General features: G+C 42.7%; 2 protein-coding genes across 4 annotated transcripts in view; one reads left to right on the top strand and one right to left on the bottom strand.

Annotated features, from left to right (window-relative positions):
• Positions 1–3,856: 3,856 nt before the first annotated feature.
• On the bottom strand, positions 3,857–14,265 carry LOC121635550 (IQ calmodulin-binding motif-containing protein 1-like). Of its 3 annotated transcripts, none has more exons than XM_041978780.1 (15): positions 14,173–14,265; positions 12,064–12,220; positions 11,827–11,995; positions 10,406–10,543; positions 10,273–10,331; positions 8,283–8,382; positions 7,918–8,090; positions 7,725–7,831; positions 6,241–6,359; positions 6,036–6,102; positions 5,826–5,901; positions 5,575–5,735; positions 5,076–5,213; positions 4,847–5,003; positions 3,857–4,540 (listed from the first exon to the last, which is right to left on the bottom strand). In XM_041978780.1, exons 2-15 carry the CDS (start codon positions 12,173–12,175, stop codon positions 4,296–4,298), a joined length of 1,821 nt encoding a protein of 606 aa, XP_041834714.1. In that variant the 5' UTR covers positions 12,176–12,220; positions 14,173–14,265; the 3' UTR covers positions 3,857–4,295. The 3 variants fall into 3 exon arrangements, with proteins under 3 accessions (XP_041834714.1, XP_041834712.1, XP_041834713.1); XM_041978778.1 differs by having other exon boundaries at positions 10,273–10,348; positions 10,423–10,543; XM_041978779.1 differs by having other exon boundaries at positions 10,273–10,348; positions 10,423–10,543; positions 12,064–12,178.
• Positions 14,266–17,513: 3,248 nt separating this feature from the next.
• LOC121635531 (kalirin-like) overlaps positions 17,514–24,605 on the top strand; it is a 56,252-nt gene continuing 49,160 nt past the window's right edge. Inside the window, exon 1 of the mRNA XM_041978733.1 lies at positions 17,514–17,584. Within this exon, the coding sequence (XP_041834667.1) occupies positions 17,530–17,584 (55 nt within the window). The 5' untranslated portion in view covers positions 17,514–17,529. The remainder of the gene's footprint in view (positions 17,585–24,605) is intronic.

Genomic DNA, 24,605 nt, shown 5'->3' with positions numbered 1-24,605 from the left:
CAGTAGAAGAAAAACAACATGTCACATGGTGAAACTGAGACGTTTCACCATGTGATGGAAAATATGAGCTGATAGTCAATCTGATGGAAAAAGTTGGAACAGGAGCAAGAAAAGGCTGGAAAAGTAACTGGTACAAACCAGAAACACCTGGAGGAGCATTTGACAACTAATCAGGTTTAACTGGTAACAGGTCAGTAACATGACTGGTATAAAAGGAGCATTTCAGAGAGGCAGAGTCTCTCAGATGGAAAGATGGACGGAGGTTCAGCAGTCTGAGACAAACTAGATCTAAAACTGGAACAATTTCAGAAAAAAGTTCTTCAGACTGAAGATCCACCATCTACAGCAAATCATGAGGAGTCTCTGTATGTAAGGGGCAAGGCTGAAGCTAAAAACTAGATGCTGGTGATCTTGGGGCATTAAAAACAGAAATGATCCATCGTACATCTAAGTTTCTGCAGATCTAACATTTCCTCACTGTGTAAAACTGTCAAAAGGAGGTGGGAACATATTTTGATTTAATATAAAAACAATGCCGTTGATTGCACGTTTTTTTGTGAAAAAAATTAATAAAGAGTCCAGAACAGAATGCTGCACAAGCTGCTGAACATGGTGAATGATTCTTCACATCCTGACCTCTACACAGTGTTCAGTCAGAGGCTTCTTCAGGTCTGCTACAACAGTATAATTTGTATTACATATACAATAATTAGGTTTAATTAGCCAGCATTTCGTGTTGGGATTTCCAGCAGAAGGTTAATGAAACACACTTTCCATCTCATAACAATAATCTCCACAATGCTTTTGTATGGAGGACAGAATCTGCTGGAAACATGAAAACATGGATCCATCCTGCCTTGGATCAGCGCTTCAGGCTGCTGCTGGTGTAATGGTGGCGAGGGGTTCTTGTCCCACTTTGGGCCCCTTAGTGCCACGGTGGCCTGGTTTAACCACCATGAGTGGCAGTAACTCTTGATGAGATGTGGAGGCTGGGTTGGTTATTTAGTAAAGACGTAGACGACATGCTGGCTGGTAAGTAGAAATAGATAAGAAGCTGACCGGCAGCCTCAGAGCTCCTACCTGCTCGTCTCCAGCGCTGCTCTCCTGCAGCTGTTTCCCTCCAACACACACATCACCAGCTGCTTATGTAACATCAGCTGAGCCTCTGCTGCCGGCTCAGATCCATAATCAATGAGTGGGATCAATACTTAGCTGTGCATGGGTCCAACACTGACATCATGGCACATGCTCCCTGTCCGTTTACACATATGCATACACATATTTCGCTTTTCTGGTCATGGACCAGATGCTTCACATGTTGTATTAAAGTTAGATAAGTGAAAGGCTGCACACCGCCTGCTCTTCATCACTCTGATGAAGAGCAGCAGGGCTCCCTCTGCTGGCGTACTTTGGTATTACAGCAGGAGTGAAACCTGCAGTCAGCTCCTGCTTTAACTTCTGAGGTCCAAAGTAAATCAGACTTACTGATACTTAGTAGATGAAGTATAAAAACGGGAAGCATCCTGGAAACCAGTGATACTACAGGTCACATATTTTAGCCGTAGCCAGGAAGGGGACAGTCAAAATATCAACCTCAGGTCCGTCTGAGCTGCTGGGTGTCCATACATCCTAAACACTGGACCTTTAAATGTTTAATACAAAGAAACTTCTCATTCTTTTCTTAGACTTAAACAAGGTGTAAAAAGTAGTTCCAGGGTGATGTTCAACACGGTGTAAAAAGTAGTTCCAGGGTGATGTTCAACACGGTGTAAAAAGTAGTTACAGGGTGATGTTCAACACGGTGTAAAAAGTAGTTCCAGGGTGATGTTCAGCATGGTGTAAATAGTAGTTCCAGGGTGATGTTCAGCATGGTGTAAAAAGTAGTTCCAGGGTGATGTTCAGCACGGTGTAAAAAGTAGTTCCAGGGTGATGTTCAACACGGTGTAAAAAGTAGTTACAGGGTGATGTTCAACACGGTGTAAAAAGTAGTTCCAGGGTGATGTTCAGCATGGTGTAAAAAGTAGTTCCAGGGTGATGTTCAGCATGGTGTAAAAAGTAGTTCCAGGGTGATGTTCAGCACGGTGTAAAAAGTAGTTCCAGGGTGATGTTCAACACGGTGTAAAAAGTAGTTCCAGGGTGATGTTCAGCATGGTGTAAAAAGTAGTTCCAGGGTGATGTTCAGCATGGTGTAAAAAGTAGTTACAGGGTGATGTTCAACACGGTGTAAAAAGTAGTTCCAGGGTGATGTTCAGCATGGTGTAAAAAGTAGTTCCAGGGTGATGTTCAGCATGGTGTAAAAAGTAGTTCCAGGGTGATGTTCAACACGGTGTAAAAAGTAGTTACAGGGTGATGTTCAACATGGTGTAAAAAGTAGTTCCAGGGTGATGTTCAGCATGGTGTAAAAAGTAGTTCCAGGGTGATGTTCAGCATGGTGTAAAAAGTAGTTACAGGGTGGTGTTCAGCAGGTGTAGCATCTCTTCTTCTAACATGTCTGGAAACATCTGGGAAGTGAGGAGACCAGTTGCTGGAGTTTTAGGAGAGGAATGTTGTCCCATTCTGGTCTGATGCAGGATTCTAGCTGCTCTACAGTCCTGGACCTTGGCTGCTGGATTTTTGCTTCCATGAAGCTCCAGATGTTGTGTGCTGGTGAAAGGTCTGGACTGCAGGCAGGCCAGTTCAGCAGCCGGACTCTTCTCCTGTGAAGTCATGCTGCTGTGATGGATGCAGGATGTGGTTCAGCTGAAATCTGCAAGGCCTTCCCTGGCCCCAGCGCACAGAGATTCTTCCTGGTTCTCTGAGTCTTCTGATTCTATTCTACACTGTAGATGGTGGATCTTCAAAGTCTGAGGAACATTTTGTGAAATTGCTCCACAGTTTTAGAGCCAGTTTGTCTTCAATTGGTGAACCTCTGTCCATCAAATTAGCATTTGTATGTTTTTTTCAGTTTATTACAGCAATGTTTGGTCAGATTTTTAAAATAACTTTTAGGAATGATCGAACATTTTGTGATTCTAAAATAACAGTGAGATGTTGCAGACTTTGTCCTGACGTAGCAGCTTCCCTCAGGGGAAAAATCAACTATTTTTCATTCTTTACATTCATTCAGGAACAAGTTCGAGTCGAGATTCAATTATATCTCAAGTCTTCCTAAAAATATGAGATTAATAGAATGAACACCAGATCGATTCCTTTAACCACATTCACACCAGGAATGTCCAAGTTACCCTAGACTCCAGATCCACCTCCTGGATCTGCTCTTTAATCGTTAAGATTTACTACAGCAGTGGATTTTTATTACAATGATTCCATTAAAAATATTTACATTAGGAAATCAAGATCATGCTAGAGCGTGAGCAGCTGTTTGTGTCTCTGTGCTGGACCTGCGATGGACTGGAGACCTGTCCAGGTGTACCTGCCTCTCACCTGCTAATTGCTGGGATAGACTCCAGATTCCCTGTGGCCCTGAACTGGAATAAGCAGACCACTAGGATGTTGGTCTTGATGCGTTCATGGACCACACCGTGTCCAGGTATCAATGACTCGTTTGGCCTTAAAGCTGCTTTTCTATGATCTGAAGTTCTCTCTCTAAGAATGAGGACAATCGGGTTCCATCTTTTTGTTTTCATTCATTCGTTGGTCATGTTCTTTTCCTGGCCTGTATCTCCACCATCTGTCTGCACACAGCCTGTAAGTTTCATGACCTTTCTGGGATTTTCTGGGGTGTTTACCTGCAAATTCGGACCAGTTGTTCCAGCATTTCAAGTTATGAGAGACTGGTGTTCACCAAACAAGGAGAAAAATCCACGAACAATTTCACTTAAGAACAAATGTCAGATTTGTGAATGAGGCCAAATAAATTGTTTTTATTCACGTCTGACAGCGTTTTTGGAATGGGGTGGTATTCATGACGAGAGGAGGACTTTACCAGGAGAAACTCTAGCGTAGGCAGGAAGACCGCGGAGTCCTCTCCTCATGCTGTCATGATGCGTTCACAGTCCTGACCAGTCAGAACTACATCTCCGTACGCTGGAGATGTTTGCTGTGGCTCAGCCAAACAAAGGTTTAAACTGTAATAACGGGTTAAACATCGTCCCTTATTTTCACATGATCAGTGAAAACGAGCAGGTTCAGGTGGAACAAAGAAAGCGTGAAACATTTTATTACATCCGTTAAGGTGTGAGGGACAGGTGGGTTCATGGAGGAGGGCGATGTCAGGTTTAAGGTGAGAAATGATCTGTCTTTATTTACTGTCTTTAAAATAAAAGCTACGTCTGTGATGTGAAGGTGACTTCAGGTTAAAGCTTCGGTCCCTCGGCTGCCCCGCGGATGTACAGCCCTCCTAGCTCCGTCTCCAGCTCTTGCAGGTGCGCGGGGCCCGACGTGGCGCCTGCGTCCAGCTCTCCCAGCATCCTCCACCAGGGCAGCCGGCTCGCCTGCAGCATGGCATTGTGTGCGTCACGGGCTCGGGAGGCAACAGACCCCGACGGGCTCAAGAAGAGCTCTGCATCTGTTACCGTGGCAGCAGAGAGGGGCGGGGCATCTGTGGGAACAATATGGTCATTAATAACAAAAACAGCTGACAAAGGTGTCAAAACATCCAGCTAAGAACTCTGGTTCCTGTGCTGTTTGGCCAGTTAATCCATGTCCAGCTCTCAGTGGGGCTCTTTCTGGAGAAAACCAGTTTCCTGACTGGTTGATCCACCAAACCACCTGGGAGGTCCTCCATAGAAACAGTTCAGAAAAGGAAAGGCAGCAGAAACCTGCTTCAACCAGTCAGATCAACAGGATCCCATTTTAACTCCCATCACGCGTCAAACCTGCCAAAAACTGAGCCTGACCCAGCTACCTCGCAGCCGCTCCAGCTGTGTGTGCATGTGAGCCAGCAGTGCCTCCACCCGTTGCTCCTCCCTCCTCTGCTGCGCTCCTCCCTGCAGCTCTGCCTGCAGCAGCTGCTGCACCTCCTCATGGAGGGACGCACACTCCTCAGGAGACACACGGAGCGACTGCACGCACAGGAACACACACGTCAGTGATGCAGCGTATCAAACAGGCGACGGTGGTGTGACGCTCCTCACCCGATGCAAAGCGATGTACTCCTCCACCTGTTGTTTTAGCTCCACCCTCCGACTGTCTGTCAAACCTTCCTGTCCAATCCAGAGCGCGCTGGGGGGCGGAGCCTTGGCTGAGCGACGCTTCTCTAGGAAGTGGCGGACCTGACAGAGCAGACAGGGGGAGTGTGTGTGTGGTGTAATAAGTTTATAAGACAGTAACACAAAACATCAACAGAAAAGACGTTTAGAGGAAATAAATTAACCAGTTTCATGAGTTTTCTCATGAGTACAATATCTTCTACTACAAATCATACTTTTTTTCATTATTAAATAAAATATTCATGTTTTTAAACTATTTAATTTATTTTAAATAATTATTTTTTGTTTTTCTTCTGCTTTATTATTATTTTCATGTATTATTTTTTATTAATACTGTAATTATGCTTATTTTACAGAAATGTTTTCATTATCAGGACGGACGGATAGAGAGATAGCGTGTGTTTGTGTGTGTGTGTGTGTGTACCGCTCTCTGCAGTGTCCTGGCAGCCTGCTGCTGAGTGTGTGACTCTCGGAGTGTGTGTTGCAGTGTGTTGTAGCGTCGTCTCTCTCTGAAGCCTCTCCAGAAGCTCTGGATGACCAGAGCTGCTCGCCGTTCACACTCCTGGAGGTAAGCCTGCGCCTGCTCTGAACACACACACACACACACCCGGTATGAGCGGCTCAGCTCGGTGCTGGAGGCTCCTGCAGATGAAGCTACAGACTGAAGCTGATCACCAGGAGGAAGCAGCTGCAGCTGTCGTCTCTGTTTCTGGTGGAACTGCCTCCTCGCCTGCTGCCGCCTCACACACACCTACAACACACACCACACACACATGGCTTGATTTACACACAGCACTGGCCTGAAAATCGCCTTCGTCTTGCTTTTAAAGCTACAATCTTTCATTTCTCTGAATGAAGATGTTGGTTAAAGCGAGCATCTTGTACCTGGTACTGGAGCTCCTCCTCCCACTGCTGCGCCTCCCTCCGCTGCTGCTCCTGCCTCCTTCGAGTCCTGACAGAGGATCAAAGTGGAGAGGGAAGGAGGTAGAAGAGGATGAAGAGGCAGGAGAAGTGGGAAAGATAAACTGTCATTGTTTCATGTCCCAGCTGGTTTGTAGCCATGGCAACCATCAACAGGAAGCAGCTTGACCTATATCTCCTCTGCAGCACACTGACGGCTCGGTTCAGGCTCTTCACCCGCCGTCGGGTCCGATACGACCTCCAGGCTGCCTGGATCACGCAGGCCGCCCGCACACGCTCACCTCTCACCTACACACACACACACACACACACACACACACACACTTTTCCTTAAATATATGAACTGATTTCATATTGAAATCACTTCCAAGTGGAAATTTAAATTTCTTTTCTAAATGTTTTTTTTTTTTTCTACAAAAATAAAGATGTATAATAACATGATAGTCCAGGATAACCTTGACCCACAATAAAGAACATTTCAAACTGAAAAAGCTACTGATTTCTTTAAAAAATAAAAGTACAATCCAGGAAGAATTCTACACGTAAAACTAATCTAACCCTGCTTCGGCCTGGTACGTCCCTGCGACCGATGCAACCCGAGCGGTCCAGGTTAGACACGCTCTTCACGGCAGGAAGTAAAATGGACGTGGTGAGGCAGCACCTGCTGCTGGTGTAGCAGCTGAGATGAGAAAAGACCTGAAAATATTCACACAGCTCATCTGAAGCTGGGATTTCGATGCCACAGCGGCCTTGGATTACCAGCGTGTGCCCTGTGTACAAAGCTGAGTTTGCTTTAAAAAGTGGACGAATGGCGTCTGTACAGGACAGAGGTCTGCAGGGGGTCTGGATTAGCTGCATGCTGCCGAAGACCAGAGGTCTGAGCTGGCAGTTGTCATGGACTCGGTCATGGAAGGTGTTCATAAAGTCATGGAGAGCTTTGTAAAGGTTCTCTAATCTAAGAAGACCTGGTACTGAACCGCTCTGAGGTCCGACGGCTTTCACATGGACCAGTTCCAGTCACGTCTGTTTGAGGTTTTACTTTCCAGAAGCTCAGAGATGAAGCACGGTGACGACTTCTGGATCACCAAACCTCATCTTAACCACACCTTCACTGAGATAAATAAACCTATCAGTTACTGAGAAGGTAGCAGTAGCATGCTAATCAGCTGTATCCCTGATCCAGCTGGCCTGCAGAGGGATTATAAAGGGCCTGATGTGAAGAGGAGCGATGAAAACCCGGGTCTGTAAACGCTGACTGATGTTAATAAAAACTCAGCTTGGTGCAAATACGTAGAATTAATTAGACCATAAAGTTTCTGCAACATTTATGTCTGAGATGTTCCGTTATTTCTGTTTCATTTGTGCTGAGAGAAATTAAGCAAAAACATTGTTAAAATGCTGACGAGCAAATCACTTTTTAATGTTTATAAAAAAACTGTAAATGACAGAAAAATATAAATTTTTTAAGCTGAAGTAAAACTTGAAATAAACAAAGACCTAATAAAAGAGAAATTAGTCCCTTTCTAAAGTTTTTTTTATACAAAATTAAAATAATTATAAATAAAAAATAAACTTTTTTTTATGTTAATAATAATCATAATAATAAAACTTTTAGAAATCTTTAAGTTCGGAGGAAAGAAGTTCCCTACAGACCTCAGCCCGGCTCGTCTCCTCTCCTGATTGGACAAGTGAAATCAGCTGATCCACATCCTGATCAAAGCCCCGCCCCCTCCAGTCTTTGTCCAGTAGGTGGTCCAGGCCTGCGCAAGACAGAGACACCGCTCATCTTCCCGATCATGTGACTGAACATCTCATCTGCTGCAGGTCAACATGTGTGACCTCTAACCTCTGAAGCTGAGGAGGAGGGGCCGGAGGCGGAGCCCCAGCTGACTGGCCATGATGAGCATCAGTCTGACAGAGGCCACGCCCACCGCAGAGTCAGAGCTGAACGCTAACTGGCCGATTGCCTCGTTGAGCAGCAGCAGGACGGAGTCGTCACTCAGGCTGGAGAGGAAGGTCCTGAAAACAGAATCATCATCATCATTTATGTGTTTGTTAAACATCTGGAGACGAACTATGAATGACAGCAGCGTTTTAACAGGATGCACAGGAAATCAGTTCTACTCGTCATCATCACAAGTTCTGTGTTCAAGTTCATAATGGTGTTTATGCGATGTAAAGAAAGAGGAGGATCAACATGTAGTCGGCAACCTGCTGGCTGCGCAGGTCTGAGTCCACATCTGGATACAGCGCAGGGACACGGTGGCGTCTTCACACATCTGGATACGCTCGTAGTGGACAGAGTTGAGGACTGCAATGACATGAAGGAAACTGGTAGTAATGCCAATCATGGGGACTGGTTTGGGACTGGTTTAGGACTGTTTACGATTAGTATGGTACTGGTTTGGAACTGTTTAGGACTAATTTGGGGCTGGTTTGGGACTGTTTAGGACTTGTTTGGGACTAGTTTGGGACCGGTTTGGGACTGGTTTGGGACTGTTTGGGGGTAGTTTAGGAGTAGTTTAGTAGTAGTTTTGGACTGGTTTGGGACTAGTTTAGGACTGGTTTGGGACTGGTTTGGGGCTGGTTTGGGACTGTTTGGGGCTAGTTTAGAAGTAGCTTGTTACTAGTTTGGGACTGGCTTAGGACTGGTTTAGGACAGGTTTGGGACTGGTTTGGGGCTGGTTTGGGACTATTTAGGACTAGTTTGGGGCTGGTTTAGGGCTAGTTTAGGAGTAGTTTGGTACTAGTTTGGGACTGGTTTGTGACTGGCTTAGGACTGGTTTAGGACAGGTTTGGGACTGGTTTGGGACTGGTTTGGGGCTGGTTTGGGACTGTTTAGGACTAGTTTGGGGCTGGTTTAGCGCTAGTTTAGGAGTAGTTTGGTACTAGTTTGGGACTGGTTTGTGACTGGCTTAGGACTGGTTTAGGACAGGTTTGGGACTGGTTTGGGGCTGGTTTGGGACTGGTTTAGGACTGGTTTAGGACTAGTTTGGCACTAGTTTGGGACTGGTTTGGGACAATTTGGGGCTAGTTTAAGAATAGTTTGGTACTAGTTTGGGACTGGTTTAGGGCTGGTTTGGGACTGGTTTGGGGCTGGTTTAGGACTAGTTTGAGAATGGCTTAGGACTGGTTTGGGGCTGGTTTGGGACTGGTTTAGGACTGGTTTGGGACTGATTTGGGGCTGGTTTGGGGCTGGTTTAGGGCTGGTTTAGGACTAGTTTGAGAATGGCTTAGGACTGGTTTGGGGCTGGTTTGGGACTGGTTTAGGACTGGTTTGGGACTGATTTGGGACTGGTTTGGGACTGTTTGGGGCTAGTTTAGGAGTAGTTTGGTACTAGTTTGGGACTGGTTTAGGGCTGCTTTAGGGTTAGTTTGGGACTGGACTAGTTTGGGACTAGTTTGGGGCTGGTTTGGAACTGTTTAGGACTAATTTGGGGCTGGTTTGGGACTGTTTAGGACTAGTTTGGGACTAGTTTGGGACTGGTTTGGGACTGGTTTGGGACTGGTTTAGGGCTACTTTAGGAGTAGTTTGGGACTGGTTTGGCACTAGTTTGGGACTGGTTTGGGACTGTTTGGGGCTAGTTTAGGAGTAGTTTGGTACTAGTTTGGGACTGGTTTAGGGCTGCTTTAGGGTTAGTTTGGGACTGGACTAGTTTGGGACTAGTTTGGGGCTGGTTTGGAACTGTTTAGGACTAATTTGGGGCTGGTTTGGGACTGTTTAGGACTAGTTTGGGACTAGTTTGGGACTGGTTTGGGACTGTTTGGGGCTAGTTTAGGAGTAGTTTGGTAGTAGTTTGGGACTGGTCTAGGTCTGGTTTAGGACTGGTTTGGGGCTGGTTTAGGACTGGTTTGGGGCTAGTTTAGGACCGTTTAGGACTAGTTTGGGACTGGCTTAGGACTGGTTTGGGACTGGTTTGGGGCTGGTTTAGGACTGGTTTGGGACTGATTTGGGGCTGGTTTGGGACTGGTTTGGGGCTGGTTTAGGACTAGTTTGAGAATGGCTTAGGACTGGTTTGGGGCTGGTTTGGGACTGGTTTAGGACTGGTTTGGGACTGATTTGGGGCTGGTTTTGTGGCAGATAGATCCAAATGTGGTGAGTATTTGAGGAAGAATGGAATTAAAAACAAATTCAATCAGGTTTCTGCCTGAAATGAATCAGGTAACAGGTGTGTGTGTGTAAATGTGTGTGTAAACTGACCCTGAGTGGTGAGCTGAGTGTGGGCAGTGAGCAGCAAGCCGACGGCATCCATCACCATCCTGAAGAGAGAGACGCACTAAGAAACAGAAGAGTTACATCCTGCGTTGGTCTGCAGCTCGAAAGCAACATTTACCGAGCGCTGCTCCTCACCTCGCCTCCTCGGCTCATCAGCTGGCTGGCCAACAACAGCAGAGCATCCATGACCGACGGCAGGAACAGGCTGAAGAAGGCTGAGGAACGGCCGCCGGGTTCCAGCCCGACACAGCAGGAACTGGAGACAGATACAATAACAAAGTTTTACAGGCTGCTGCTGGTTTGGTTCTTCCACATGCTACAGGGTTCCGGTTTGTCCAATGAAGACTGTTAAACTACCCACATCTCTGGTTTCTTCAACTTCAATCATCCAATTCAATAAACCGCACCAAACTGGAGTCATGTCATGGACACAACCTCCATCTTTCTTTACAAACATGAGGGAAAGGAAAATCATCAGACTTTTCAAAGGTAGATTTATTACCAAGAAGCATCTTTACAACAAAGAAATAAGGCACCAAACACTCATTTACTGACTGTTTTTGATAAAGTTTAAAATACACTACCTGGCCAAAAAGCAGGGGCCACCAGGATTTACCTAAACTAGCAGGTTGGAGCTTCCTATTGGATGATTCCTGCAGGATGATAAAGTTTTAGCTGGAAACTAGTTATTTAACCCCAATCTCCATCCAGAGTGTACTTGTTAGATATTTTTTACTGGAGGACTCCACCAGGGGGCACATTAGAGAACTCAGACCACACAGAGTTGCTGAGTTTGTAGGATGTAGGAGACACAGTAACCATGGTGACAACAGAGGAGGTGAGTGTTTGGTTCATTTGGCGACAATGGCAGAGAAAAACAACAGCAATGGTCCGGTCTTCTAAATGTCCCTTCGTTTTCACTGCTGTCGACCCTGTAACCTTTCATCTGGTCAAACTGGTCTCTACACTGCCCCCTACTGGTTACTGACATACTGCATCTTGGGGTATGTCTAGGGGAAATTTCTGGCTTCAAATAAACACAAAATACAAGAAGCAGCGTTGATAAACCTGCACATGCGTGATTAGAAGCAGGTATATTCTCTCTGTCTTTAACCTTATTAAATGTTTCTGAGTCCATCTCCTGTAAGTGTTAGTCACTGGTAAAGTTAAAAAATGGTTTTTATCTGAGCACATATCCAAACTGTAGAATGACATTATCTGAACAAAGTGCACCTGCACAGTGTTGCCCTGAGGCAAGAGACAATAAAACGTTGTTTCTACAGGCATGTACGAAATGAATCTAAAAATGATCTAAAATATTATTTATTTAAACTTACCACAAGGTTAACATGTTTAAAAGTGATGCAGAACTATACCAAGAAGCTCAGCTTGCCCAAATAGAAGGTTACGTGCACTTCAACCCATGTCTGGTGATCGTTTTCACCTCCTCAAACAGGTTAAAGGGGCAGTGTGAGGGCCACCATGTCAGACAGGGTTAGCTGGGACTTATTTAAATCCTCATGTGTTAGGGTGGTGTACCTGGTGAGGTGGGCGAGGGTGGTGGCGGCGCTCCAGCTGCCTCGTAGCCTGCTGGGATGCAGCGACAGCAGGAGGACGCACTGACGCAGGATGCCGCTGTCATACAGCCGAGACTTGACTCGAGTCAACGCGCCGCCGTCTGTCTGGATGTCCGCCGAGTCCAGAAGCTCTGAGAGGACAGAAGGACGTCCTGAACCTGGAAACCTCCACCGTTCTCACAGAAACCAGCAGACTCACCGTTTAAACCAGCGTTCAGCAGGACCATCTTCTGATGCGGGTTCAGGTCTTCATCCTCCAGCTTCCTCTTCAGTTCTGATATCAGAGCTTCCTGCTCCTCCACCAGCTCCATCACCTGAACCCACAGGTACGCAGGTGAACCTACCACCGCTGCTATCTACAACATACATGTTCTCACTTTTATCCTTAAAGTCACAGAAAATATTCAGTTTTCTAAATAAATATTAATGTTTACAGCGTACTGAAACAGGAAAAAAATATTTAATGAATATTGCTATAAAATTTGATCATTTATGATGTATTTAATCATAATTTGTATTATTTAAATGGAATGTATATAACATTATTTCAATATTATAGAAAAGATTTATTATCATTTGTATTATATTTCAAGATAATATGAATGTCTCATATTTATATCATGTTAATTAAACTTGATAGAAGTATTTAATTTCTATTAATTAATATAAGTATTTCAGGTTAGTTTATTTTAGTAAAACAAATTCCTGAAACATTATAATTATAACAGAACATTAAATTTTACTCTATTAAATAAGGAAATAAAATGTAAAACTGACTTTAAAATCTATTCAAAATATTTCTAGAAATTTAAACTATAAATAAGAGATTCAAAATATTTGATGTTTGAAAATCAATTATCTAAAACAAAAGTAGAAATTACATCTATAAAGTAGACACGATTAAAAAAACAGGGTTTTGAATGATTTTTTATGCAAGTTGAGAAACAAACTGATCAGCTGATGAAGGCAACACTGCAGTCTGAAACCAGAACCAGTCTGAACCAGAACCAGAATCAGTCTGACACCAGAACCAGTCTGAACCAGAACCAAAATCAATCTGACACCAGAACCAGTCTGAACCAGAACCAGTCAGAACCAAAACCAGAATCAGTCTGAAACCAGAATCAGAACCAGTCTAAACCAGAACCAAAATCAGTCTGACACCAGAATCAGAACCAGTCTGAACCAGAACCAGAATCAGTCTGAAACCAGAATCAGAACCAGTCTGAACCAGAACTGAGTAAACTACATTAAGCTGAGTGATGTTCTGTTGGTTTATTACAGCAGATGAAAGTCAGCTGGGTCTGTAGCTAGCAAACAGAAACGCCATCAGTCACCATCAGTGCTGTAATAAAGCTAACTGTAGGTGTGTCCCAATTCAGGGTCTGCACACTTCGAAGTGCGGATTCGTCGGCCACATACGTCATCGCGGTGCGCGAAGTACTGTCGCAATTCACAGAATTTGGAGGACCCTCCGAATCCACCCTCCGAATCCGCACTTCGTTTGGCCTCAAACGAAGGATGCTGGTGATGCATCCTTCGCGGCCTCTTTTCTCCCACAATTCGTTGCGCACAGGACGGTGGCGAATCAGCAACCTCAGAAGAGTCGTATTAAGTTTAAATAAAGTTTTATTTTAAAAAAAGTTCGTTTTTTTAACTACACTTTAGTATAAACGTTACAAAATCAAGTACATTTAAAGCATGTTTGTTAAATGGTGACATTAAAATTCGGTAATATCTGATATTCAGTTACTTTTAAGGGGTTAATGAAGTGTGTACTGGCTGGAAAACAACAGAGCCTCAAACCGTTTTTTTTTTTTTTTTTTTTTAAACTGTCGGTGTTGCCGCTCCGTGTTCAGCGTCTACTGACGTTTCCTACGAGTAATTTCTGAGGTTTAAGTGATTAAACGTCCTGTGTTGTTGCTATGGGAAATTCCTGTAGACTAGGTAGGCTGTCCCATTTCACCAACCTTAAGCAGACTTTGAAGTGTGTAGACTACGGAGGACACTCTGTAGCCTACGTAGTCTGCGCACTTCGAAGTGTGCAGACCCTGAATTGGGACACAGCTTGTGTCAACTCAGTAGCTAAAAACCCGAAGATCGGGGCTCCGGGGTTGGTGACCCCTGCCAGAGGAAGATGACTAAAGTCACATGTTATGATGGGTCACAGATATCTGTGTAACACCTGTTAGCTTGTCTGAGCCCGTAACCACCTAGCAGCAGACTTGTTAGTCATCTTAGGTTAAAATAAAACAAACCTTCAAAGAATCACCTTACAACAAGTAAAACTGCAGGTAACTTCATTTACCTCCAAAAACTGATATGAAACGCTGTTCAGCAGCAAATATTTCCCTACTAGCTGAAGCGATTAACCTTAGCACGCTGAGAGGAGCTCGACGCTCGTGTGTTTCTACGGTAACGTGACGTCATTAATATGCGACGGGGCGCACACCTCGGTCGAATCCCAAATGGAACACTTGAGCACTCCTGCACTCACGGGCGCGCTCCCGCGAGGGGCTCGAGGGTTCAGTGGTATTCCAATTGGAATTGTGTGAGTGATCAAGGGATGATGGCGGACATTTTTGAGCCCTTTCTGCCCCCTTTCCATAAGTCAGCATCGATGCCAACTTTCGCTAAGGAATTACCCATAAATCACTGCGATGTCACGTGAAACACGGAGTTTACCGAGAGAAGCCGACGTGTGAAACATGTTCTTCAGTATTGTGGCGCTGGGTCGTTACCCAGCAACCCATGTGCATAAACATTAAACAGGTTAACCCTATATTTCTTCTTTAAGTTTTCCCATTTCTTTGCAGCCTGGCTGGGGGTCACAACCTTCTGCAGACCCATTTCTGCAATGATAACACTATACACATACGCACACAGACACAAATGCTGCTCATCAACACTGGTTTTCTATTGTTTTCAGCCCATTTACTTTTATATGGATTACAAGAACTCAACACTTACTCAAATCCTTGTAAGGACGCGTTGCGGAAGCCCGTAAATAGCGCTTCATGTTTTATCCTGAGACAAATTAATTTTTTGGTTTGGTCTTCAGACCCTGTTGATGGAGATATTACGTTGTTATTAGCCACATTCTTTCAGACATTCATGACAATAAATCATGGCTGCAGTGTTTTATACTTACAGACAAATCGTCGCTGCAGCAACTTCTCTTCTGTCATTTTTTTTTTTTTTTAAAGAATTGTAATCCTCTCGTTTTGGCGTCTCTCTCCTTGCAGTGCAGGTCTCAAAGTGCTGTCCCAATCCTATTTAAAGCATTTCGAGCCCTTGTGGCCTGTCACCCTCGACTCCTCATGCAGGTGATGTCATTTAGTCATCAGGGGCTCAGGGCGAGTGCTCAAGTTTTCGGTTTGGGATTGGGGGCTCGTGGATCCTATGCATTATACGTGCATGTCCTTTGTGCGCACGCGTGTGTGTGTGACAGTGTAGAAAAGAGAATGAGCTGTTTTTAAATTACTTTGCTGTGTGAAGGATCGTTTTATTTAAATATGTAAATAAATTAAATAGTTTTATTATGTACAGCCCGTCGCGTTGCTTTGGCATGAAAAGCGCTTCATAAGTAAAGTTTGATCGAACTCTTAACTCTGATTTTGTTGTGATTCTGTGAATGAATCCTGGCTGTGATTAAGGAAAAACTATACAACAGATGAACAGGATCTGAAAGTGATGAACAAATCCAGCAGAGACCTGAACCAGGACCTGAGAGACTGATCTGGACCTTCATTTTATCCTGAAAGTCCAGAAAGTTTGTATCAGAGGGTTCAGACTGCGTTGGAGAATAAAGCTAAACCCTTATGAACTGTGTTGAACAGGTTTAGTAGATCACAGCATGAATGAATACCAATGAAGGGTCACGGGGAAGCTGGAGCCCGTCCCAAGCGAGAGGCGGGTACACCTGGACAGGTGGCCAACACAGCGGGACAAACGGCTGCTCACACTCACTCCCAGGGAAGGTTTAGAGTAACCGGTTACCTAACCTAGGCCGGAGTACCCGGAGAGAACCCATGCATACACGGGGAGAACTCCTGGAGGACACTGTTCGAACCCCCCAGCCGAGGATCGAACCAGTGACCCTCTCCCTGCGGCGCCACATCATTCTTTATAAATTTGACTAATGTAAAGCATTAAAATAATCTATTTCTAAAGGTAAAAAGATGCAACCGTTTATATTTTATATAACTATTTTATTTAATTCTTTACATAATAAATATTCACTTGTTTCCAAAATGATATTTTTAAATAGGATATTTCAAATCTAATGAAAATATTTCCCTTTTTTTTAACTGGTGATGGTCTGGCTGCTGTGTTGTGCAGAACAAAGGGGAATGACGAACCAGCTTATCCTCTTAATAAGCTGTTTCATTTATTTACTTTGAATTATGGAGTCTAGGTAATCTTGCTCGACCAGAGCAGAGAGAACAGAAAAAGGAGGAAGTCAACAAAAAGAAGGCGCTGATCATCCAGGGCGGCCAGAGCGAAGGACCCAAGGACCAAAGATGATATGAAACTATTCTTAATGAAAAGAGAAGAAGGCTGTCGTGCATCCAGGCTGCAGTACAGTACAGTACAGGCTGCCTGTGGGTGGCGCTGCAGCCTCAGCTGAGACAATGAAACCGCAGCAGCTTCATTCACTCAACTCTGCATCAACTGTCTTTACTGCTGTTCTCCAGCTTCTGGTTTCTACACACGGTCTGATGTTGATTCAGGGTTTTATTTCCTTTGCTTTCATTCATCTTCTCTTTAAAAAGAAAACAAATAAGACTGCACCTCTAAAAATACACAATTAATGATCTTCTATCATCAGATTTAATTTAATTTATTCTAATATAAGAAAATGTGTTAGGAATAAAACAAAACAAAATAAAAAATAACAGAATATAAATGTGTACTTTTGTATATAATATAATATAATATAATATAATATTATATTATATTATATTATAAATAAATAAGATAACAGTCTATATCATATATATAGGCTATCCGTGACGTCAGACTCGTCACGCTGATAGTAATGGTATGGGTAGCATTAGTAGCGTTGTAGTAACGGGGGGAGGCGGGTGTTTTGTGTGTGTGCTGTCGGTGCAGCAGCTGCTGCAGCTCTCGTGCACAGCGCCCCTCCGTCTCCGGTGCGCCTGCGTGCTGACACACTGAGCGGCGGACCGCGCGCGGGGCCGGACCGGCAGCAGGAGAGACGGACGGGGGACTGGGGGGGGGGACACCCTAGCTGTGTAACGCTACCGGAGGTCAGTAACGGAAACGGCAGCAGTAACGGTGACGTGATGTGATGCGATGCCGCGCGGGATCACGGTAACGTAAGAGCAGCAGCAGCAGCGGAGGAGGAGGAGGAGGAGGAGGAAGAGGAGGACGGACGTTCGAGGCTGAGCTGAGGAGGATGCAGCAGTGACGGCCTGGTCGGTATCGGGGGGGACGGAACACATCCGACGGTGCACCGCCCGACGGAGCCTGCTGGACCGACCCGATCTGATGTGAAGCTCCGGGATGGACAGGTAGGCTGGGAGGGAGCGCGAGGAGCGGAGCAACCGACGGCACATAACGGAGGAGAGAGCGCGAGGAGGAGGAGGAGGAGGGAGGCGGCGGAGCTGCGCCAGGAGGAGGAGGAGGAGGAGGAGGAAGGATGAATCCGGCGGATGGAGGAGGAGAAGCGGGCCCGGACGGCTTGACCACGGCAGGTATGGGTGTGAGTGAGTGAGCGCGTGTGTGATGGTGTGTGTGTGTAGAGGGAGCTGCTGTCGCCATGATGCCTCAACATCCGCCCATTGACGGGGTTGGTGTGTGTGCTCTATATGCTACAGTGTGTGTGTGTGTGTGTGTGTGTGTGTGTGTGTGTGTGTGTGTGTGTGTGTGTCAGCATCCCCGTGTCCAGCGGGGCGCGAGCATGTGTGATGGTGTGTGTTGGGGGTGGAGGGTCCGACCAAGGAGGATTGTGGGAAGGCTTGCTGCTTATTGAACGTGTGTGTGATGTAATGTGATGTGTATTAATATTGGTAACACACTCCAGGGATGGAGGTCGGGATGCAGAGCCTGCAGTGGGTGATGGTGGGGCCCCCACACCTTCAGGGGCCTCAAAGTCCATCATCTGGGTCTGCCAAGTTCAGTTTATTAATGCAGATAGAGAAGCTGCAGCCAGTGTTCTGTAAAATATCATTTTTCAGAAATAAAAAAGAAGAAGCATCATAAAGTTGGCTTTTAAACCCAGAGGAAACACAGCCATGAGTAGAAATCCTCAAAAAACACTTCATCATTTATCACAACTAATTCTCTGATGATTGATCTCTGAAACTGGACAACAATGCCCGTTTTCGTCCAATAAAACAAGTAAAGTTACTGTGTTCATGTATAAAAATGGGACTTTAAACAGAGGGCTGCATCAAATCTGACTGATAAATCCAGATATCAGTACTGACCGATGACTAACGTTTGATCGCTAAAATTCAACAAACTAATAAAAACTAGTTTAAATTATTGTTTGTGTCCACCTTGTTTCATGTCTGGTTTAAATGTCCTGTTCAGATTTAACGTTGACAGCTGATGTCCACTAACAGGACCGGATGGCAACAGACTGCTAGCGCTTTATTTTGGTTGTTGAATATTCTATTGGTAAAGATTAACTAGTAATTTATTAGTTGTTTGGTTGACAAAATGTTTGAAAAATGTAAAAAAACAAAAAACAAAACAAGATGCAGCTAACCCTATCAACCCCAATACCAACGAAGTCAGGATGCTGTGTAAAATGTAACTCTGCCTCTCTGAAATGCTCCTTTTATACAGTCATGTTACTGACCTGTTGCCAGTTAAACCTTATTAGTTGTCAAATGCTCCTCCAGGTGTTTCTGCTTTGTACCAGTTAGTTTTCCAGCCTTTTGTTGCTCCTGTTCCAATTTTATCCAGACTTTGAAGATCTCACTATCCACAGTGAACAATATATTCAAAAGACTCAGAGAATCAGAAGGAATCTCTGTGCGTATGGGACAAATATTTTATACAAAATGGTAAAATGTCTCAGTTTAAACATCTGATATGTTATGTTCTATTGGTAATGAAACATAGGTTGATAAGATTCTGTTTTTATCAACATTTTACACAGTGTGCAAACTTTATTGGAGCTGGTGTTGTGGATGCTATCTGAGTCTGTTTAGAATAATGCATACTGGTTTTACTCTAATTAGGACAAAGATTTGCTAATTAAACATGACACAAATCCAGAGATTAGTTGTTGTTTTTTTTATAGATGTCAATGCAAATCGGTTTCTTTTTGCAGACAGTGGCAGTGTCACCAAAATGGTGACCTGCGTAGATGCTTTTCTGTTAGCTCATGGATTTCTGACAAGTAACAAACATTTTAAATGACTTAAATGGACTCAAAGTTTTTTGTTGTTTGTTTTTTGAGAAGTGACCCATTGCACTTGACTTTTACGCAGGGATAGTAGGACTACTTTACTCCAAAAAGACAGAACAGTTTTTTCGATGTTGCGCTATTGAGACCTGTTAGCTTGTAAAGAAAAGTTTATCTAGCGGCTACAGGACAAGCGCAAGAACATGGCCAAAAAAGAGGCAAGAAAAAAGGGAAGACAAGTAATGGACTTGGAGCCTGATAAATCCTTGCCAAGCTTATGCAAACCTCTTCACTAGACCCCTCAACAGCCCCAACCTAAAGACGGTCTGCACCAGATCTCCTGATGTGGGCGAGGAAGCTGTGTCTAAGGACGACATCTTCAAAACTATTGATGGGCTAAATGAAAGATTATCCAAATTTGAACCAAGGTGAATAAAAACTAAACTGAGATTATTGCCGAGTAGGAACATGTTGCAGAGCAAAGCAATGAACGACACCATGAAGAAGCTGGACCACACCATGACGACACCATGAAGAAGCTGGACGACACAATGACAACACCGTGAAGAAGCTGGACGACACCATGACGACACCGTAAAGAAGCTGGACCACACCATGATGATACCGTAAAGAAGCTGGACCACACCATAACGACACCGTGAAGAAGCTGGACCACACCGTGACGACACCATGAAGAAGCTGGACGACACCATGACGACACCTTGAAGAAGCTGGACCACACCGTGACGACACCATGAAGAAGCTGGACGACACCATGACAACACCGTGAAGAAGCTGGACGACACCATGACGACACCGTAAAGAAGCTGGACCACACCATAACGACACCGTGAAGAAGCTGGACCACACCATAAAGACACCGTGACGACACCATGAAGAAGCTGGACGACACCATGACAACACCGTGAAGAAGCTGGACCACACCATAAAGACACCGTGACGACACCGTGCAGAAGGTGGACGACACCATGACGACACCGTGAAGAAGCTGGACCACACCATGACGACACAGTGAAGAAGCTGGACCACACCATGAAGACACCGTGAAGAAGCTGGACCACACCATAAAGACACCGTGAGGACACCGTGCAGAAGGTGGACGAAACCGTGAAGACACCGTGAAGAAGGTGGACCACACCGTGACGACACCGTGAAGAAGGTCGACAACACCGTGACGACACCATGAAGAAGCTGGGCCACACCGTGACGACACCGTGACAACACCAAGAAGAAGATGAACGACACCATGACGACACCATGAAGAAGATGGACGACACCATGACGACACCATGTAGAAGCTGAATAACACCATGACGACACCGTGACAACACCATGAAGAAGATGGACGACACCATGACGACACCATGTAGAAGCTGAATAACACCATGAGGACTACATGCAGAAGGTGGACGACACCGTGACGACACCATGAAGAAGGTGGACGACACCATGACGACACCATAAAGAAGATGGACGACACCATGTAGAAGCTGAATAACACCATGACGACAACATGAAGAAGATGGATGACACCATGACGACACCATGTAGAAGCTGAATAACACCATGATGACACCGTGAAGAAGGTGGACGACACCATGACGACACAGTGAAGAAGGTGGACGACACCATGACGACACAGTGAAGAAGGTGGACGACACCATGACGACACCATGAAGAAGATGGATCACACCGTGAAGAAAGTGTTTGACACTGTGGTGACACCGTGAAAAAGATGAACAACACTGTGAAGAAGCTAGGCGACCAGTTTGCTGCACTTTAAGAAAAACAAGAGACGGAGGAACATTCAAACTCTGTCTGCTGAATCACCCAGAGCATAGTAACGAAGATGTAAGAAAGGAAGTTTGGATTTAATCACCCTGATCATTCTAGAGGAAAAATAGACTTGGATCTGTGAAAAATACTGAGCAGAGTTGGACGAAGAGATGAAAACAACTCACGTCCCATCATCATATGATTCACCATGCACACACAAAAAATAGAGGGCTTCCCTCAACGCTGATGTGATGAAGAAAAGGAATCTCAGACTGGCCGAAGATCCCACCTACATGGAGATACAACGCAGAAACAAACAATCCCTCAACGAGGGACAGAAGACCACATGGATTGTTCCCATGGCCATCACTGACGGTGCAACACCCTGCATAAGAAAGAATCAATAAGGTGATCTAAATACCCTGAGTTCACTACGAAAGTCGCTTCATATTAACAAGCTCTTTCAACCATGTCCGGCGTACGGTGTTACTGTCTACAGTTAGTCATAACTAATTTAAGCTTAACGCGACACTAATTTAAATCAAATATGATGTTGGAAATACCTCCGGTTAATCAGGTAACATGTTTATAATCAATAATAACTTCTTTTAGTTTTCTATGAAACTCATTTTTCATTAAAAAGGTGTTCCTACTAAGTCATCTAATATTATATTGACTCATTTATGTTAAATTTTATGCAATTTACGTTAAAAACGTACTTTTTACGGTGGAACAACCACTGGCTGCTTAAACAATAGCTAACTTCATTTATTAAAAAAAAAGTCTAACGAGTTTTACTTATGGTAATCAGCACCTACAGTTTTCCCTCTTGAGAGTATCTTCCACAAGTGTTTATATATCCTAGAACTTTACAAGTTCCTAGTCATCTTACCAGACGTCCAGTTCACAACTTTCATGGCAGACTTAAATTTTAGGTCCTTAAAAACACTTTCCCTTAATGTCAGAGGCATCCGATACAGCACAGAAAGAAAATCTATTTTTATTTTCTGTAGACAGGAAAACATAGATGGAAATTGTTTAAATTCGAGGGAAGAGAAGGAACAACGAGATGGAGTAAAGAAATAAAAATGATGCTAAAGAAATCAGTATCATGAATGAATTAAACACATTAATGAAGAAAGAAAATCTATCAGAGGATGAAGAAATGAAATAAAAAAGACTAAAGGAGGAAACAGACGGTGCAGACACTAACATGGCTAAAGGGTCCAGAGCAAAATTCTCATATCAATGATTGTGATCGATTTATTGAATCAGTAAAAATTTTACACCCACTACCTCAAAAGAGTGTAAAACTAATGGAGAACGAACACAGAAGCTGAAATTTCAGAGGCAATCCCAAAAAAACAAAACAAAAATGCAAATCCCCAGGCAACAACGGACTCTGTACAACTTTATTTACACTTTTCGGATAATATTGTAAATCCTTTATTGGAATTATTTAAGGAATGCCTTGTTAGAAAAGAAATGTCCATGAAAGTATGAAACAAGGGGTTATAACTTTAATTCCTAAACCTGATAAAGATCAGCTACTAATGGAAAACTGGATAATTAATAACATTTTAACTTTGTATGTAAGGATTTTAACATGTTAACTTCGTATGGAAGTATAATTAATAACATTTTAACTTCGTATGGAAGTATAATTAATAACATGTTAACTTTGTATGTAAGTATAATTAATAACATTTTAACATCATATGGAAGTATAATTAATAACATGTTAACTTCGTATGGAAGTATAATTAATAACATTTTAACTTCGTATGGAAGTATAATTAATAACATGTTAACTTCGTATGGAAGTATAATTAATAACATTTTAACTTTGTATGGAAGTATAATTAATAACATGTTAACTTTGTATGGAAGTATAATTAATAACATTTTAACTTTGTATGTAAGGATTTTAACATGTTAACATCATATGGAAGTATAATTAATAACATGTTAACTTTGTATGGAAGTCTAATTAATAACATGTCAACTTTGTATGGAAGTATAATTAATAACATTTTAACTTCGTATGGAAGTATAATTAATAACATGTTAACTTCATATGGAAGTATAATTAATACCATGTTAACTTTGTATGGAAGTATAATTAATAACATTTTAACTTCGTATGGAAGTATAATTAATAACATGTCAACTTTGTATGGAAGGATTTTAACATGTTAACTTCGTATGGAAGTATAATTAATAACATGTTAACTTTGTATGGAAGTAGAATTAATAACATGTTAACTTTGTATGGAAGTATAATTAATAACATGTCAACTTTGTATGGAAGGATATTAACATGTTAATTTCGTGTGGAAGTATAATTAATAGCATGTTAACTTTGTATGGAAGTGTAATTAATAACATGTCAACTTTGTATGGAAGGATATCAACATGTTAACTACGTATGGAAGTATAATTAATAACATGTTAACTTCGTATGGAAGTATAATTAATAACATTTTAACTTCGTATGGAAGTATAATTAATAACGTGTTAACTTCATATGGAAGTATAATTAATACCATGTTAACTTTGTATGGAAGTATAATTAATAACATTTTAACTTCGTATGGAAGTATAATTAATAACATTTTAACTTCGTATGGAAGTATAATTAATAACATGTCAACTTTGTATGGAAGTATAATTATATAGCATTTTATCTTCGTATGGAAGTATAATTAATAACATGTTAACTTTGTATGGAAGTATAATTAATAACATGTCAACTTTGTATGGAAGGATATTAACATGTTAACTTCGTATGGAAGTATAATTAATACCATGTTAACTTCGTATGGAAGTATAATTATAGCATTTTAACTTCGTATGGAAGTATAATTAATAACATGTTAACTTTGTATGGAAGTATAATTAATAACATGTCGACTTTGTATGGAAGGATATTAACATGTTAACTTCGTATGGAAGTATAATTAATAACATGTTAACTTTGTATGGAAGTATAATTAATAACATGTCAACTTTGTATCGAACGATATTAACATGTTAACTACGTATGGAAGTATAATTAATAACATGTTAACTTCTTATGGAAGCATAATTAATAACATTTTAACTTTGTTAACAGACAGAAGCTTAAAAGCTCCAGAATCATTGTGGTTCTCATTCCACACAACATATTCAGGAATGCTGGAGGTCTTGCTGTCATGTAATTATAATATCTCCAGGTTACCAGTTAAGATGTCATCAACAAGCATTTATTCACATAATACACCTATCGTCCAGAACAACGGATGCATCACTAAAAGGACCAAATCACTCTATTTACAGAATTGGATTGGTAATAATATAGTTTATTTAACTGTAATGACCATCTACTTGAGTTATAAAGATTTTCCCACAGGGAAAGACTTTAGCTCACAAATAAACTCCATATTCATGAAAAGCAGAATGTGCAACATACAACTGTTAACACTCTTTATGTAAATATTGACATCTTAAGTAAGAATGCACTAATAAACATATTAGAGAATGTTTCTGTAATGCTGGGAAAATAACACCACCACGGAAGT

This window comes from Melanotaenia boesemani, chromosome 24 (assembly GCF_017639745.1).
Source record: "Melanotaenia boesemani isolate fMelBoe1 chromosome 24, fMelBoe1.pri, whole genome shotgun sequence".
NCBI lineage: Eukaryota > Metazoa > Chordata > Actinopteri > Atheriniformes > Melanotaeniidae > Melanotaenia > Melanotaenia boesemani.
Note: the sequence above shows the minus strand (reverse complement) of the source record. Positions and strands in the feature narration are given on the sequence as shown.